Here is an 18,879-nt window from a genome sequence, read left to right as displayed (position 1 = left end):
TCTGTCGCTCACGTGACCCCGCCGAGGCGGAAGTGGGATGCGGCGGCCTTGGCTCGGACTCTGACCCTCCTCGTGTTCCCCCGGGCTTCCCGCGAGGAGGCGGCGGCCGTGGAGGCGGAGGAGAGGCCCGAGGTGAGGGTGCCTCTGAGCATGCACAGAGTGCCGCAGGCAGACTGGCCAGGGCGGGCGGAGGCCGGGACGCTTGTTGCTGTTGCTCAGATTCCTAATTAATGAATTAATAAAGAATAATAATAGTAATAATACCCCGCCCATCTGGCTGGGATTCCCCAACAGAATATTTAAAACGCGAAAAAAAGCACACTAAAGCTTATATCTAAATCTACAGTGGTACTTCAGGTTACAGACTCCGCTAACCCAGAAATAGTACCTCGGGTTAAGAACTTTGCTTCAGGAGGAGAACAGAAATTGGGCTCCGGCGGCGCGGCAGCAGCAGGAGGCCCCATTACCTAAAGTGGTGCTTCAGGTTAAGAACAGACCTCCTGAACGAATTAAGTTCTTAACCCGAGGTACCGCTGTACATACTCAGTTGGTCTCTAAGGTGCTACATTATCATTTTTAAATTCTTCTGGAAGGATTCTTTTAAAGATTTCCTTAGCTCATATAACTTTTTTGAAGACTTGGTTCTTTTAAAGGAGTTTTTAGGCTTTTAAGAAGAGTCTTTTTAAAGAATTGTTTTAATTTATTTTGACTACGGCAGACCAACACGACTAGCTACATAAACCTAAAAGACTTCCCCAAATAGGGCTGCCTTCCAGTGCCTTCTGAAAGTCAGATAGTTGTTGATTTCCTTGACATCTGACGGGAGGGCGTTCCACAGGGCGGGCGCCACCACCGAGAAGGCCCTCTGCCTGCTTCCCTGCAACCTCACTTCTTGCAGAGAGGGAACCGCCAGACGGCCCTGGGAGGAAGCTCACCATCTTTTTTTGTGTCCCCCCCCCAACCATTCTCTGCAGTCCCCCCCCCCCAGCCAGCTGCTGGGCCTGCGACGAAGCGCCGAGATGATGGCCCGCGGCCGCCAGATCTTCTCCGTCTACTGGAAGCCGCTCTTCCAAGGGCGCCTCCTGCTGGTGACCAACACCGTCAGCTGCGGGGGGCTCCTGGCTGCCGGGGACACGCTCCGCCAGACCTGGGAGATGAGGCAGGAGCCCAAGCGCAAGCGGGATCTGGCCCGCACAGGTGAGCCCTGGCTGCCTCTTTCTCAAAGCTGCCTTTCCCCTGTGCTACCTGGGATTTCAATCCTGGGGGTGCAGAGTCAGGCCATCAGTCTGTGGGTCGCGGCCATTAGCAGGAGGGTGGCTACACCAGAGCAGGGCCTTCTGTATTACACGGAGATCTGTCTGGTTTTGCTATTAATTTCACGTTTTTGTGGCTCTTTTTTTGTTTTCTTTTTGTGACTGTGGAACCCAGTTTAGCTACCGATTGGTTGATTGTGTGACTGCAATACATTGTTTATTGCTTTCATTTTATGGTCTCGTTAAGATAGTAAAATTCATGCTAAACGGCTGTCTTAGGGGTTGTTTTTAATGGTCTGGAATGGATTAATCCATTTCTGCATTCCTTTCTATGGGAAAGCGCGCCTTGGTTTGGGAACGCTTTGGTTTGGGAACGGACTTCTGGAAGTCCCCTCCACCTCAGCTTTTCACAAGCGCTCCATTTGGACTTCCAAGTGATGGAGCCTCTTTTCTTTGCCTGTGTTAAAGGTAAAGGGACCCCTGACCATTAGGTCCAGTCGTGGCCGACTCTGGGGTAGCGGCGCTCATCTCGCTTTACTGGCCGAGGGAGCCGGCGTACAGCTTCCGGGTCATGTGGCCAGCAGGACTAAGCCGCTTCTGGCGAACCAGAGCAGCACATGGAATCACCGTTTACCTTCCCGCCGGAGTGGTACCTATTTATCTACTTGCACTTTGACGTGCTTTGGAACTGCTAGGTTGGCAGGAGCTGGGACTGAGCAACGGGAGCTCACCCCGTCATTGCGGGGATTCAAACCGCCGACCTTCTGATCGGCAAGTCCTAGGCTCTGTGGTTTAACCCACAGTGCCACCTGCATCCCTCCCCCCATCAAGTAAATAAGTAAATAAGTAAAAATACTTAACTGACCAATGTTACTGTCAGTCATTTCTGAACTTTGCTGCAGACATTTGCCTCATTATTTCTCTTCGGGAGCTCACCCCGTCGTGGGGATTCAAACCGCCAACCTTCTGATCAGCAAGTCCTAGCCTAGGCTCAGTGGTTTAACCCACTACAAATATGCCTTCTCCTCCTCCTCAGCCCGCATGTTTGCCATCGGCTGCAGCATGGGCCCCCTAATGCACTACTGGTACCTGTGGCTCGACCGCACCTTCCCTGCCGCCGGCTTCAGCGGGATCCGCAGCGTCCTCAAGAAGGTTTTCATCGACCAGATCGTGGCCTCCCCGGCGCTGGGCGTCTGGTACTTCTTGGGTGAGTAAGGACATTGACACCGCTAGGAGAAAAATCCCGCTTGGGAGGGATTGTATGCGTGTGGAGGGGGTCAGGTAGGGCCCAGGACTGGCCTCATCCTGCACCCCCCCTCCCAAGCCTTTCCTTTGTCTCCCTGCAGGGATGGGGTCTCTGGAGGGGCAGACGCTGGACCAGAGCTGGCAAGAGTTGGAGGACAATTTCTGGGAGTTTTACAAGGTAAGACGCTTCCCTCCCCGTCCCTGACATCACTTCCTGTCCCGTGGGGCAGCTGACCCCCGTTTCCTTTCCCCGCTCGCAGATGGACTGGTGCGTGTGGCCCCCGGCGCAGCTGATCAACTTCCTCTTCCTGCCCGCCGCCTACCGGGTGCTCTACATGAACGTCATCACCCTCGGCTGGGACACCTACCTGTCGTACCTGAAGCACCGGGTGGGTAAACTGAGGCAGTGGCACAGGGCTCAGTTTGGGGTCTCCGGTGGAGAGGGGTTATCCCAGAACGGCAGCCTCAGATCCTTTGAATCATGAGTTTGGGGACCATGTTCTCTTGTAGGGCAGAGGTGGGCAGGACAGCAGAATAATTTCTTGTTTATACCCCACCCATCTGACTGGGTTGCCCCAATATTTTAAAGCACAATAAAAACCTCAAAACTCGGCCCTCCAGATGTTTTGGGACTACAGTTCCCATCATCCCTGTCCACTGGTCCTGTTAGCTAGGCATGATGGGAGTTGTAGTCCCAAACAGCTAGAGGGCCGAGTTTGGGGCTGCCTGCCTTAAGGGATCATTTCAGCAGGCTGTGGTCCGTCCAGCTCACGACTGTCTGCCCAGCAGCAGCTCTCCTGGGTTTCTGGGTCAAGAGGATACTCTCTGCTCTAGCCAGAGATCCCACCAGCTGCATAGATCCCCAACTGACGAGATCCCACCCCGCTTTCTCTTTAGCCTAAGCACCCATCACTCAGCCTGGAGGAAAACGAGGAAGCCGACACAGTCGAGATGGAAACGACCGGGTGAACGAGGGCCACTCACTTCTGCCAAGGTTGGATCCAGAACTCGTGCCGGAGCCACCTTGGTGCCCCACCGGATCGGCGACTGGATCTGGGAAGCAGGCGCCGTCGCCCGGGTGCGCAGCCTTCTCTCCTCCCAGCCGAGGCCTCGACTCCCTCTTCCAGCAGCGCCTCGGATCCTGAAACGGGCTGCGGGGCAGAGTTGGCACGGGCATTTCCCGACTGCCAACCCCGGTGCTTCCCAATTCATTCGAAAGTGCCAGATCTTTTTGCACGTCCCAATTAAAAGAAAAAACAGGTGGCCTTTTTTTGCACCCCGTTGCCAAGACAGGTGCTTCTTCTCTCTGCTTGCCGTCGGGTTCAGGCGGTTTGTCCTTTTAATGACTGATGTTTTAATGTACTTTGAATCTGCTGGAAGCTGCCCAGAGTGGCTGGGGAAACTCAGCCAGATGGGCGGGCTAGAAGTAATAAATTATTCTTATTCTTCTTATTAAATTATATTTTGAGTGTGGCGGAGCTGCCAGGCTCCTGACTGCAGTTGAATGGCAGCGGCTGGCCACACGCCAAGGTTGCAGGTTTGATCCCCGTATGGGACAGCTGTGTATTCCTGCCTTGTGGCGGGTTGGAAGAAATGATCCTCGGAGTCCCTTCCGACTCTAGAATCCCGTTCTTTCCTCGTTTCTAAAAACTTTCCCAGCCTCCCCACAGCCAAAGCCCCCTATCAAAATGCAAGAGCAACAGCGAGGGGCTCCCTGCTTGTGGTTCCCAGCAGCCGGCGCTCAGAGGTAGACTGCCTCTGTTGCTGGAGGGGCAGCCACACCACTAAGCCCCAGCCCACTCCCCAAACTGGGAGAAAACCCCTTTTAAAAGCACCCGGCCCCCTTTGCCACATCAGACCCCCTTCAGACGCTCGGCCTCCCCCTTTCCTTCACAGGGACTAGCGGCATGGAATGCTTCTCGTGATCAGAATTTTATTTCTTCACAACTCTCCTTGGTACCACGATATTGGGATTTTCTTTCCACCCCAGAGCTTGTCATTGTTTTTGTTTTTTTTAAGAAACTGAACTCATTTTGACACTTCCGACAGTTTTTTTTTTTAAATACAGTACAGCATATATATATTTTTATATTTATATATATATATATAATTTTCCCCATAGAAGTAAACTTCACAAAGAGAGAGAGAATGTTTTGTGTCTAAATATCCGCCAAAACGGGAAAAAACCCAAAACCGTACGCAGCGTTTCCATGAAAAAAGAAAAGGGGGGTCGTGGGATGGAGGGGGTGAGGAATGAGAGAAAAGGGGAATGCTTTGAACAGTGAGAGTTTGGTCGTTTGAGAAGATTGAAAGGCCGGAGTTCTCCTCCAGGTGAAGCGGGGAAAGGTGGCTTGCGGGTCCGAGGGGGCGGGAGCAGCAAGTGGGGGCAAGGCAACCTTTTCCCTCTCCTACAGCACAACAGCCTCTTCCCCAATCTGGTGCCCGGCAGATGCCACCAGCCAAAGCGGTCCGGGTTCATAGGAACCCAAGAAAAAACCTGGAATGGGAGGGAGCAGGGAATGTAGAAGCTGGACAGGGCAAACCGGCCTTCCAGATGTTGGCTGGGCTCCCAACAGCTGGCTGCTGATGGGATCTGGGGCCCCAGCAACACCCAAGGGGGCCACAAGTTCCCCCTCCCCGTGTTGGAAGGGAAGGCAAGAGGCAAAGTCCTGCTCCAGAGTAGGCCCATTGAAACAGGCCGCCCTACGCCAGTTCATTTCGGGTTACGGAGGCTGCATCTGAACTCTGCGTGGAGAGGATACTGCAGTCACGGCTCCCCCTTCCATCCCATAATCCTGGGAGCTGTAGTTTTCAGGGGGCTGAGAGCTCTTAAGAGACACCCCCCTCTCTCAATTCCCCGTAGGATTTCCAGGCGGGTTTTATTGCCTGCATTACAATCTCTGTTTTAGCTTTTGGGATTCTCCTCTTGCAACTTTTTACCCCGTCTGCATTTCCCCAAACTTGGGCCTCTGTGTGTCGTTCTAGAACTCCCATCCTCCCTGGCTAGCAGGACCAGTGGGTCAGGGAGCGTTCAAAGTATGCTGAGAGTTGGGAGGGGATTCCCTTCGCAGAGCCCACCGTTCCCCCCGTTTTCTGGGAAGAGGGACTGGCTCTGGAAGTGGCTCTGTGGTGGAAATCTGGGCCTCCTATTTCCAGCTCTCGGCGTCCTTTACACACAACGCTTCTCATAGGGGAACCTATGGCTGCTTAAAGTGCAACGGCGCTGCCTTGACTATTCAGTGCAGACAGGGCCAGAATCTGGCCCCCAACCCTGCAAAATGCAGATAGCCAAAGCTAACAAATTCCCAATTGCAAATCAGCTGCAAGAACACAAGCTGCTGAAGAACTCCTCAGCCTGGGGGTCTGGAAGGTCAACAGGCCTGGATCAGACCGGTGGACTTGACTGAGGAAGGTGGTTCCACAAAAGTGGACCTGTGGAGTTTGAAAATGTCTGGAGATCCAAGTTTGGGGAACGCAGCCCTAAGTGGTCTGCGCCATCAAGGACCCAAACATGCTCCCAGAGGGTGTATGTCAGGGCAAAGAGGAAGCTGCGTTCTACAGAATCCCATGTCGCTCAATATTGTCAACACTGACTGGCAGCAGCTGTCCGGGGTTTCCAGCACGGTGCAGATCACAGAAACTGAACCTGGGACCTTTCCCTCCCAGAAGAAGCTAAGATACTGGCCCTCATGGGCCAAACGGAAAGGATGGAGTTGCCTGTGATGGTGAACCCACTCTGGAAATTGTAGCTCCGTGAGGGTATGGGGGTCTCCAGTTCCCAGGGATCTTTGGGGAGGGGTTTTGTGGTGCTTTAAATGCTGTCCTACAGTTCCCTGGAAAGAAGAGTGGATTGTTAAACCGATTTGGGAACTGTAGCTCTGCGAAGGGAACAGCACCCTGCACAAACTACTATTCCCATGATTCTTTGGGGGGAGTGTGAGCAGCTGTCACTTTTAAAGTGGTGCGATACGGCTTTAAACGTGGATTAATCCGAGGAGGAGTTTAGCGGCTGCTCCTGGTTGCCAACCTCCCCCCCTCGGCCCGCCTTACTCTCGTTCATCTTATTAAATACGGTGTTGTTGTTGTATTTAAAAAAGAGAATAACCCACAAGCAACTGAAAAAACCGTGTATGTTAACGTTTTCTTTAAATAAATAAAAAAAAACCCAAACGCACGCTCACACGCACATGAAACATAAATAAAACCACCAGCAGCACAAAGCACGGCACGGCAAGAGGACCTCCAAACACACACACACACACTTCAGAGTCTACTTCTATTTACAGGGAACGGGCCTTGGGGATTGCATTTCCTTTTTCCTGTACACCAAGGAAGACGGGAGGAGGACTGGAAAGGGGTTTTCGCAGGGGAAAAGAAGGGAGAGAGAAAGAAAGCGAGAGACGCAGGGCAGCGGTGGGAATCGAGGAAAGCTCTCCAGGCGGCATTTTGGCGACGCCGGACTGGCAAGGAGGGTCTTTGCCCTCCCTGGCTAGCCAGCCTGCGAGGCCAAAGAGTTTGGAAAGCTGGGAGATCTGTGTCCAGACAAATCGGAGGCCAGGAGATCCCCACAACCGCAAATTGAGCCGTTTCCTAGATTGTGGCTGTCGTATGAAAGCCTACAGAGCCAGGCGGCGTTTTCTACGCTGCCGAACGAGGCTTCAGAAGGGAGATCTGCAGACCTCCAGGTTTTCTGGGGTTCCCAACTCGCTCGCTGACCGCCGGCCACACTGGAGCTGGACGTTGCCTGGAGGGCTGGAAATGTCCTGCCCTGAAGATGCCACAATAGCCACACGCCGCCTCTTCGGGAGGAAGAGAGACGGAGAGGACTGATTTGGGGGAGGAAGGACCCCACAACTGCACAGCCGGAGGGGCAGGCACGGAGGCAGGTGTGGGCCTCCCCACTAGCGGCGTTGCAGGACCAATCCTGCTTTGGAGAGGGGCCAAATGGGGAGGGCGGCAGCTGCAGAGTTGAAACACGGGGGCCGAAGTAATTCGGCTTCACAGGAGTCAGACCGTTGGGTCTGTCTCGCTCGGTATATTGTCTACACTGACCGGCAGTGGCCCTCCAGGCGGCGGGGGGGGGGGTTCCAACTCCACCTAGAGATACCACTGGGGACTGAGGACCAGAGCGCAGGTGCTCTACTGCTGAGCAACGGCCCAATTGCTAAAAAACAAAATTAAGACTCCCGTCTTTGCGGTTGATTTCAACGAATATGCCTTGTGAGGAATGAAGTCACTGGTCCATTTAGCTTAGCGCTGCACCCACTGGCTGGCAGCAGCTCTCCAAGGTTTCTTTCCCCCAGCCTTACCTGGAGCCGAGACCAGGGACCGGAAGAGGGAGAACTTCCTTCGGCACGGAAAGCAGCCGCTCTAACCGAGGAGTCAAACTCTTGCAGCAACGGCAGGTCCAGGCATGGGGTGCCTGCTCTGCTCTCTTCAACAAGACGGGGGGGGGGGTGTTTTTTGGGGGGAGACACACAGAATGCATGGACAAAAGAACCAGCAAAGGAAGGCGGAGGAGGAGGAGGAGGAAGAAAGAGGAACAGCGGTGGACACCCAGATTTGCAAAACCAAGAACAGCTACAAATCGAGAGGCGTGTGGTCCAATAAATAAATAAATAACATAAAGAAGAACCCAGAACAGTGGAAATAGCTTCCTCTCGACGCTGACCACCCGCCTCCCCAGCCCGCCCCACAAAGAAAAGACGATCCACAAAGAGAAGACAGGCAGGGGGCTTAATTCTCACCCGTCCCTTAAAGGAGAGTGAGGGGAGGTGGTTTGTTTTTAAGCTTTGACACCCCTCCTAGGTTTGGGGTCTCGTCCCCCCCACCCCCACCCCAAAAACCAACAACCCCACAAAGGATAAAGCAATGGGATGGGTCAAGGGGGGTGGGGAGATGGCTAGACCAGGACTCCATAGTTACGCGGGGGGGGGGGGGGACATGAGGCAGGCAAGGAGGAAGGTGCGGCAGGAGGGGGGCAGGGGGAGGTTTGGGGGGCTCCGCCTGGGAGTCTCTTCAACAGGCACAGTCCTGGTGCGGGGGGGCTTGCTGGTCGGTCAGCTGCGGACCCTGCTTGGCCCCGGTGACGGCGGGGTCGGCCGTGTCCAGCGACTCGGACATCTTTTCGCAGATAATGTCCACCAGGCGCTCAAAGGTCTGCTTGACGTTGATGTTGTCTTTGGCGCTGGCCTCAAAGAACTCGAACCCTGGCACAGAGGGGAAGGGGGGGGTTTGCAAAAATAAATAAAGAATAATGAACACAGAGAGAGAGACAGAAAGCAAAGGGGGGAGCAGGAAATGCAGGAGAGCCCCAGGAGAAACAGGGGTCTCAAAACACCCAGCCAGACCTCCTCCCGTGGCCAAACACAAGGGCGGGGGGGGGGGGAGACGGAGAGAGAAACTGCCCCCACCTGAGGGTGAACCTCTCCCATATTCCCCCGCCTCCTATTCCCCCCCCCCAATTCTTCTTCTTCCATTATTACATCATTAACACCATCCTCATGCTGAATCATCTGATGATTATTATAACTCTTAGCATTATTTCATTTATACGCAGCCAATCAGAGCAGCCCCCGACAGAACATTAAAAACACAACAAAGCGTCAAATATTTTAAAAAACCTCCCTCCAGAGGGCTGCCTCGTGGAAAATGGGAGCCAGCTTGTTTTCTGCTGCTCTGGAGGGGAGAAACCTGAACTCATGGCTTCAGGTTCCAAGAAAGGAGCAAATATCAGGAAGAACTTTCTGACGGTAAGAGCCGTTGGACAGTGGAAGGGTCTCCCCTCCTTGGCAGGTGGTGGCCTCTCCTTCCTTGAAGGTTTATAAGCAGAGGTCAGGTGGCCATCGGTCTGGGATGCTTTAGCCGAGATTCCTGCATTGCAGGGGGTTGGACTGGATGACCCCTGGGGGTCCCTTCCAACTCAAACAATTCTATGAATCACCATTAATTATTGTTATCATACCACTTAGTATCACAGTGGCACCTCGGTTTTTGAACATCTGAGAAGTTGGACGTTTCGGATGTCAAACGCCAAAAACCCAGAAGGAAATGCTTCGGTTTTCGAACACTTTTCAGAAGTCAAACATGCTATGCGGCTTCCGTGTTGAGTTTACTGTTAAGTAAATGCTTCGGTAAATGCTTCGGTTTTCAAACGCTTTTCGGAAGTCGAACGGTCTTCCGGAATGGATTACGTTCAAAAACAGAGGTGCCACTGTCTTTTAGCCACCACCAATTATTATTATTATTACCATTGTGGAAAGTGATTATTTTCATCACCGTTATTTTTATTACTACTGTCAGAGCTGGCTCCTGGTCCCAGCTCACAGAGGACCAACGCTAGCCAGTAGTAATGTACCAAAGTCTTTATTGAAGTACAGTTTCCATTTCCAAGCCGCAGCGCCCCAGCTCTACGTCTAGGGTCTAGACCGGCGAAGCTCCATCTGAATCCCCGCCCCCTGTACACCAGTTTAAGACTCTAATCTTACTCCACCTCTTCCTTCTCTCCTTTCTCCTCTGGGTCCTGCTGCCCCCCGGGGTCTCCTCCTTCCTGGACTCTTCCGACGCAGACGTTGACCCCCCTGACTCCTCCCTCTCTCTTCGGCGGGCTTTAGGACTTGGCTCCCTACCCGGGCTGCCAACTGTACCGCCCTCCTGTATATTTGAACTTGGCGCGCGCGCGCGTTTAACCTTCCTCTTGACCGTTTCCTCGCTCCCCGACGGAGGCATGGTCAATCCTGCCTCATGTTCTCCCGCTGGCAGCGCGCCACCTGATCCCGATGCCTGGGACTCCTCCCCCCTACTGCACTCTGGTGTGGACGCTGGTCTGGATCTCCAACTGCTGCTCTCTGAGTCCCCTCTGGCCCCTTCTTCCTGAGGTGCCCCCCTGGGCACTCCCCTTGCCCTGACCATGGGAGCCCCTTTCTGTGAATCCTCCGATTCACTGGAAAGACTCAGAGACCTTGGACCGCTGTCATCGCTGACATTTCCTTCGGACTCCTCCCCCTCGCTCTCCATTTCCTCCCTTTCCTGTGCCTCTGCTCCTGAACCCCTGACAACTACGCTCTCCATCGTTCTTATTACACTGATACACCCTTTTCCTCCCAAGAGGTCGAGGCGCTGCCCATGGGCCTCCCCCCCCCATCGTCACAACACCCCTGCGAGGCAGCCTAAGCCATCCTTGGCGGCCGGGAAGAAACCTCTCCCCCTCCTGGATTCCTGCTTTCCACCTCTCTCTCATTCCCACAACCCCCAGAACGCCTTCTTCCGGCTGCCGACTCACCCAGGTGCTCGGCCAGCTGGCGGCCCCGCTCCGACGAGACGACCCGCTCGTCCTCCATGTCGCACTTGTTCCCCACCAGCAGGACCTGGGCGTTGTCCCACGAGTAGGTCTTGATCTGGGTCGACCTGGCGGAGAGATGGAAGCAGCAAGGGGGGGGTCATGGGAAGACTGTTGGGACAGCCAGAGAGACCACTCACCGCCTCCCCTTCCTGCGGAGCTTCAAAGCCAGTGATGGCCAAACTCGGCCCTCCAGCTGTTTTGGGACTACAACTCCCATCATCCCTAGCGAACAGGACCAGTGGTCAGGGATGATGGGAATTGTAGTCCCAAAACAGCTGGGGGGGCCCCTTCCAATTACTGGACTATGTGCTTCAGAAGCTGAGAGCTCTCTGCCCCCCATTGCCCCCCATCTGGGCTAGCAAAGGGCAGCCTTAAGTCTCTTTCTCCCCCCTTCTGCATTGCCCACACTCAGGGTGGATCTGATTTAAATCACGATTTAAATCATTAGTAAGACTTGATTCAAATCACTTTTTTTACAGAAAGACTCATTCTTGCTGGTATAATCTTAATATTTACAACCAGAGGAAGGCTTCCTTTTTGGAATAATAAATTTTCAGAGTCATTTTTTTTTACAGTTATATCAAAAATTACTGATTTGGTTATGCTATTAGAAACACATTGACAGATAATTATGAAATTATGGTGAGGTTTAATAAGTCAACAGTTTATATTTGGACAACTTTTCTGCTGTATTTTGCTGGAAGGATTTAAACTATTTATTTAACTAGAACTGTAACGTTATAACATATACAGGGGAAAATATGGTATATCTTGGTATTGTTACAGTGAGGCTATTATTGTATTATAATGGAAAATTAGTAACAATTATTGTCAAAAAGATGAATAATAGTCCAGGGGCTGGTGACACCCGCCTCCCACCCCCAGGGTCTCCCCTGGGACTCACCAGTCCTGGACGGCGTTGAAGGACTCCTCGTTGGTGATATCATACATCAGGATGAAGCCCATGGCTCCCCGGTAGTAGGCGGTGGTGATGGTCCGGTATCGCTCTTGCCCGGCCGTGTCCTGGGGAAAGGCCAAGAGAGGCTGTTACGGAGGGGCCCGGCAGGATCAGGCCCCCAATTCTGCCCCAACATCAGCCGGAAGGAGCTCTTTCTTGGCGGAGTAATGGGGCTCTTTCAGTCACCTTGAAAGATCACATTCCCTGTTTAGGGAAGCTTTTAATCTTTGATGTATTACTGTATTTTAATATTTGGTTGGAAGCCGCCCAGAGAGGCTGAGGAAGGCCAGCGAGATAGGTGGGATATAAATAAAAAATTATTATTAATTATTATTATTATTACTCCTTTCCATTAGCGAGCGACCCTGTGAGACGGGCCCTTTCCTTACCCAGATCTGCAGCTTGATCCGCTTGTCGTTGCGGTAGATGGTCTTGACTTTGAAGTCGATGCCGACGGTGCTGACGAAGGCGGGCGTGAAGGAGTCGTCGGCGTAGCGGAAGAGGAAGGAGGTCTTGCCGACGCTGCTGTTGCCGATGATGAGGATCTTGAACATGTAGTCAAAGTTCTGGTCGGAGGACTCTTTCTGGCCATAGCGGGCGTCGGTGGCGGAGGCCATCTGGGGAGGGAGGGAGGGAGGGCAGGAAAGGTGGTGAGACACGGGGGGCCGGCCGGGGTGACCCTCGCTAGCACCCCAGGAGACACCCGTGGAAGCCAGAAACCAAAGCAAGAGCTCATGCGCTCTCTGTGGGGCTCCCTTTGAAGGTGACCTGGAAACTGCAACTAATCCAGAATGCGGCAGCCAGACTGGGGACTGGGAGTGGAGACCATAGAACACCAGTCCTGAAAAACCTACATTGGCTCCCAGGACATTTCCGAGCACAATTCAAAGTGTTGGTGCTGAAAGTCCTCAACGGCCCAGTCGACCCGAAGAAGCATCTCTACCCCCATCATTCAGCCCGGACACCAGGGTCCATCTCCCAAGGGCCTTTTGGCGGTTCTCTCGCTGCAAGAAGCAAGGTTGCAGGGAAGCAGGCAGAGGGCCTTCTCGGTGGTGGCGCCCGCCCTGTGGAACAGCCTCCCCATCAGATGTCAAGGAGATAAACAACTATCTGATTTTTAGAAGGCATCTGAAGGCAGCCCTGTTTAGGGAAGTCTTTAAGCTTTAATGTTTTAACATGTTTTTAATATTCTGTTGGGAGCCACCCAGAGTGGCTGGGGTAACCCAGTCAGATGGGTGGCATATTGATAAATTATCATCATCGTTATTAGAGATCTGTTTCTCAAAGGAGCCTCCCTCAAAGGGCTGTTTTGAGAGTAAAATGGGCAAAAATAAAATAGTAATGATAACAAGGCTCACCGCCCTGTCTTTCCCCCTTATCTTAACCATGCAAAAAAAGGACCAGCATTATTAATGGTGCAACAGACTGGGAAGAAAACGAAATCCAGTTTCCGTTCCACATCCACCTTCCTCCCCCCCCCCCCTCCTGCAATGCAGCTCAATTGCGAGCTGGCAAAAAATGCTTGCGGAGGGGAAAAATAATAATTAATATGTGGTTGTTAGTCCAAGTGACACCCAGAGAACGGCCTTCCGCTGGGGGGAAATGTCAATGTGAAGGAAAACAAGACGGCAAAGGCTTTTGGCACGGAAGCCTGTTCGGTTCCCTTTTCAAATCCCATCATTCGTTGCTGTGTTTTGCCTGGCACGATAAAAAATACAGCATCTCTACCTTTTTAAATAAATGCATGTATTTAAACGTCGGTGGGGATGCATCAACCCCAAGGCAAGTTTTAAGAATCCGGAACAGAGACAAGGACCGTTCGTTTCCGGCTGGGGGCTTTCCACGAATCCGTCGCCATCTTTTCCAATCGAGCCCACCCCATCTCATTCGCCCACGGCCCCAGATCCCTTTCTAACCCTCTTGGATTAAAAACGCTGAGCGAAATAAATTTGCAAATCTCTCTTTGCGGACAGCGTCCACAAAACGCTGCTTCTGGCCAGATTTCCCCGGGAGTCTGGGGGTGGGGAGGGCCGCAGCCCTATTAAACGGCCCTTAAACCCGCACGCTTTGTTCCACGGCCTACTTTTCCTTCTGCATAACCCTTTTAGCTAATTAAACGGCCAGCCGCTCGCATCAGGCAAATCTTGGGGCCGCTGAGGCGTCCCTACAGGAGGCGTCAAAGCGACCTAAACCGGGATTTTATGGGAGGGGGAGACACATTTGCACACTCAGGCCGGGGAGGATTAAATAAATAAAAAAAACCAGATCCTAGTTAGCGGTATTTTCGTGCATCGGGGAGGGGGGGTCCCCAAGCTGCGTTGGGAAAGATGCGTCCCCCGGTTCACCCCAAACCTCCAGGAATTTTAATTCTGGCAAAGAAGCTAAACCCCAAAAAGGATAACAAGGAAACAGGATTAAGTGAGATCAAGGCAAGAGACGGGCAGCTTGCTTTTGCCAACGCAAAACTCCTTATTTCCTTCGAAGAAATGGAGAGATGCCCCACCACCACCACAGATGACCGACAACTTGCGCACCCCCCATTGCATGCCTGTTTGTGGCATGCAGGATTGACACCCCCCCCCCCCCCCAGAAAAAAAGGTGACTAATTTGGGAAGAGTCTGGATACGGGAAGAGGGCTGATCTGCCTTTTTCAGGCTACGGCTATCTCAAGCCCTGACTGCAGTGGGGTGTCAACACGGCGCCCCTCCTTCAGATGCCGTTGGACTACAAAGCCCATCATCCTTCAGCGGCACTGGCCGATGGGAGTTGTAGTCCAAAAACGCCCCAGTTATTCTTGCACATCGACTCACACTTTCCCCCTTCTTCCCAGCAAGGGAGAAAAAACCGTGCCTTTGTGAGCAGGCAAAGGAGAAGAAGAGCCACGTTTTCCTGCGTCAGAGGAGGCGGTCCGGAAAGCTAAATTTGCCCACGCGGGATGTTCTGTCCCTGGTATCGGGAACAGGCTGCCTGCCGGCTGCGATCCTGCGGGGTCTGCTTCCTTCTGCAACCCCAACGACACAGACAGAGGGGTGGAAGAAGCTGTCTTCTGCGGAATCCAGACCAGCTTGCACACCTAGCTCAGTAAAGCCTGCTCTGACTGCCAGCAACGGCTTCCCAGGTGGATGAACGTGGGACCTGAATGCAAAGCAACTGCATTCAAACTTTCATGGGGGGCGGGAAACGCCCTGCTTTCAGCTCCCTCCCCACCCAGAATGGGGACCCTCACCCTCTGATCTTGCTTACGGGAGGTTATCAGAGCGGTTCACAGAACAAAATCAAAATATAAAAATACATAAAATCAAAACAACGTATCCATGATAATAACAATATTATCTGTCTCCTCTTTCTTCCAAGGATGACTGAAATAAGATGACAGTCGTTTCACTGCATAACTCACATTTGCCCCAAGAATTGTTCTGATTATAATGATATTATTATCTGCTCTGTATACCATATTTCCTCTGAGGATTACTCGATATAGATATCTCCTCTTCCAAGGATGATCGAAAGAATATTATGGTTATTTATTACATAACTCACATTTGCTCCAAGAATGGCTGTAATTATCACAATATTGTAATTTGTTGTCTATTCCATATTTCCTCTTGCATATTAAAGTTGTTTATTACATCTCCGTATTTATGTAATTATTCCATTTCAACTAGGCCTGTGGCTGATTTGACATCCAATGCCCTTTTAAAATGTGTCGAGGAGTCGGGGCGCTATTGGATTGTTCTCGTTTTTATTTTTATTCTGCATGCTGTGGTTTTATATTGCGATTTTATCTTGTGAACTGCCCTGAGGCCTGCGGTTATCAGGCGGTATACAAATTTACTTAAGAATAATAAAAAATATAGTTACTGCCTAGCCCGCCACTCCTCCGCGAATCTCTCTAATAATGCAGAAAACAACTATTCTACTTATTATGCAGCGTCTTAAACACTGTAAATATTTGTTGCATTTCCTCCAGGACGCTTAAGGTGCTCCCACCCTCCCCTTCCCCATTTCATCATCACAACGACCCTGTGAAGCAGGACAGGATGAGAAGACACTCAATGGCTTCCAAGGTCACCCGGCGCATGGCTGAGCGGTGATTTGAACCCGGGACCTCGTCTGCCTTGCTTCCCCCTATCCTGCCCTCCCCGCCGGCCCTGCGTGACCCCAAGGGCCACATTCTGCGGCGTGCAATTGTCCCGAGGGCCGCATGGGTAAGCGGGGCCAGGGGCGGGAGGAGCCACCGATGCAAATCTTGCCTGGTCCGAGTTCGAGAGCAACATTCCAGCCAGTCCAGAAGCAAGAGGAGGGTGCCAAGGGCCTGGTAAGAGAGGCCCCAGGGCCGCATGCGAGATTCCATCTAATCCTGCCCAATACAATCTAACAGCCGACAACAAGGGAGGCGGATGCTCAAGCAGCAGGGCCCATCTCTTTGCCTGTCCGCAGATAGACTGCTCCTGAAGAGGGGGCTCTGCCTGAGCCACCAACAGGCCCTCTCCTCCTCCCCTGCCCCACACATTTGGTTCACACACAGAGCCCACTTCTAAATGCCACCCAGGCAGGGCCGGATTGAGGTCTGATGCGGCCCTCAGCTCCTGAAGGTAACCGGGGGGACGGGACCTTTCTATGTCCGCTGTCCTTTGTCAACAACAAATTGGTGCTGTTTTTGGTGCTGAATATATGCTATATGGTCCTTGATGGACCTCAGAGGTATCTCAAGCCATTTGCGCATGTTGCCCTGCAACCAGTCTATGCAGAGTGTAGGCACCCTATATATAGAAAGGAGCAAAGCAGGGATATATGAGGGAGCAGGTGAGGCCCATGACTTACATCCGAGGAGCCGACACAACATAAAACACTGTTGCTGGATGTAGGCTTTATTTCATTTGTTTTTTATCTTATATTTTGGAAATGGACCCCTTTAATTTTTGGGGGGCAGTCAAGAGAGTGGGGCCCTAAGCTAGAGCTTGAGCTTCGACGTAAATCGGGCCCTGCACCCCGGCCAACAGCCATCATCAGCCCCGGTCCCCGCAGAAAAGACGTCGATCTTGGCGACATCAATAGGGCCCAGCTTCCTGGTTGCCCTTGGCACCCGGGCATCAATCATTCATACGCCCGGCGTTGCGTGGCAGCCCTTTGGCCTGGACAGCCGTCCATCAATAGGACACACGCTCCGTTCTCCCCCTGCACAAATCTGATCCAGTTGCAAACGGATGAAAACCAAGAGGATAGGAGGTGGAATTGCAAAAAAAGGGGGTACATTCTGGAAGCAAGGGATGTGTGCAATGCTTCAATAGATCTACTCCGAGTAGGGCTAACGCTGGCCCAATCCAATCCATTTTCTCTCCTTCCCATGCAAAAGGCAAGGCAAGCACCCCAAACCATCATCTCCTTGCCTACATTCAATGCTGCATCGCTCACCCCAGAAAAGCACGCAGTGGGTTGCAATTATGGTCTGCCAAAGGGGGTGGGGGTGGGGAGAGGATCCAAAAAACGTGAATCAATTGCCTCTCTCCGCCTTGATTTTTCGTTTTTTTAGCTTTGCGACTGGCAAGCTCTCTCTGCATCAGAGGAATTGGAAAAGGGGGCAGAGGGAGAAAGAAAAAACCACCTCAAGCTCGTTCTTGTCATCCGAAAGGTGAGCTCCTGCCAAAGCGATTCGGATCCAGCTCCTTACAAAACGCAGAGGTTTGGGAAGGGTTTTTTTGCTTTCTGGAGTTGAGGTTTTTGCTTTTTTTTTTTTTTCAAAAAGCAGCCTCCCCCCCCCCATTGCAAATAAGGCCCACCAGATCTGGCTCCTTTTCCAACCTGCGCTGCTCGCTCCCCCCTCCCCCCCCGTCCCTCCTTTCCCAATCCGCCTGTTTACCATCTGCATCGCCGAAGCCTCTTTTGCCAGGCCAGCATTTCCAGCTTAGCCCATCGCCGCCCATTGCAAGAAAATGCATAATAAAAAAAGGAAAGCACCGCTCCCGTTAGCAAGCCAGCATCATCCCTGTCCAAAACACCTCCATTTTTAATTATATCTTTTGGGTAAAGAATCCAGCGCTTTAGGCTTGGCTTTTTTTCTCCCCCCCCCCCCTGCAATTTTGCATCTTCTTTTTTTTTTGCATGTGTCAAATGAAGGTTACCAGGCCCCCCCAGAGACGCGTTCTTTCGCATGCAATGCAGGGATGCAAAAGGTGCAATGCAGGAAAGGGGAAAAGACGGCCCCAGGGGGGTGCAAAGCTTGGGGGGGGGTTGCCCTAGGCGCGCACTCACCTCGGGAACGCGCTTCGGGTCTAGCAGCAAATGCAGCAGCGGCAGCAGCACAAGCGGCGCGAGGCGACGGCACCTGCCTGCAGAACCCGGGCTGACGTCACCAGCGCTCCGAAAGGGGAGGGCGGCTATGCAAATAGGGCGGGTGACGTCAGGGAGCGAGGCTCCGCCTCCGCCTTCGCAGCTCCTGGAGGCGGGATCGAGGCAAGCTGCCATCCCGCCAGGCGATTGGTGGATCGCCTAGGATTGGCAGCCCCGTAACGAGCTCGCTTGAAACCCAACGGGGCTGATTTCTAAGGAGAGAGAAGCCTCACGAAATCTCGCGAGATTTATTTCTCCCGCCATTTTTTCCCCTTACCCCCCTCTCTAGGCATATCTATGGCGAAGCAAATCACGTGACTCTGAGGGGAATTTATTTATTCTTAAATTCTATTTTTATTCGAGGGCTATTAAGCCCCTCGAAGTCATATAAATGCTGGTCATGAGGGGAATTTATTTATTCTAAATTCTGTTTTTATCCGAAGGCTATTATGCCCCCTCAGAGTCATGTAAATGCTGGTCATGAGGGGAATTTATTTATTCTTAATTCTGTTTTTATCCGAAGGCTATTATGCCCCCTCAGAGTCATGTAAATGCTGGTCATCCAGAAATAAATCACGCAAATCAGTAGAAGACCAAGAGCGGAATTTCTGACCAATTTTTCACCTCAGGATAGTCTCCTGTTGTGCTTTTCTGTTAAATTATCACCATGATTTTTACCTCACAAAAATGCTCATCTGATGTTTCAAACAAAAATAAAATAAAATACCACATATACAAGCCCACTGGTGTCA

At 52.2% G+C, this 18,879-nt stretch overlaps 2 protein-coding genes across 2 annotated transcripts; one reads left to right on the top strand and one right to left on the bottom strand.

Moving 5' to 3' along the window:
• The first annotated feature begins 29 nt into the window (after positions 1-29).
• MPV17L2 (MPV17 mitochondrial inner membrane protein like 2) lies at positions 30-3,955 on the top strand. Its single transcript, XM_083421960.1, has 6 exons — positions 30-132; positions 975-1,197; positions 2,290-2,460; positions 2,600-2,676; positions 2,759-2,887; positions 3,396-3,955. The coding sequence occupies exons 2-6, from the start codon at positions 1,020-1,022 to the stop codon at positions 3,465-3,467; spliced, it is 627 nt and encodes a 208-aa protein (XP_083278086.1). The 5' UTR covers positions 30-132; positions 975-1,019; the 3' UTR covers positions 3,468-3,955.
• Positions 3,956-4,414: 459 nt separating this feature from the next.
• On the bottom strand, positions 4,415-18,362 carry RAB3A (RAB3A, member RAS oncogene family). Its single transcript, XM_083421888.1, has 5 exons — positions 18,050-18,362; positions 12,187-12,414; positions 11,744-11,862; positions 10,780-10,904; positions 4,415-8,707 (listed from the first exon to the last, which is right to left on the bottom strand). Exons 1-5 carry the CDS (start codon positions 18,260-18,262, stop codon positions 8,517-8,519), a joined length of 876 nt encoding a protein of 291 aa, XP_083278014.1. The 5' UTR covers positions 18,263-18,362; the 3' UTR covers positions 4,415-8,516.
• Positions 18,363-18,879: the final 517 nt, after the last annotated feature.

Source organism: Podarcis tiliguerta, assembly GCF_965153285.1.
Source record: "Podarcis tiliguerta genome assembly, chromosome: 18".
Classification (NCBI taxonomy): domain Eukaryota; kingdom Metazoa; phylum Chordata; class Lepidosauria; order Squamata; family Lacertidae; genus Podarcis; species Podarcis tiliguerta.
The sequence above is the reverse complement of the archived record's forward strand: the minus strand, read 5'-3'. Positions and strand labels throughout refer to the sequence as shown.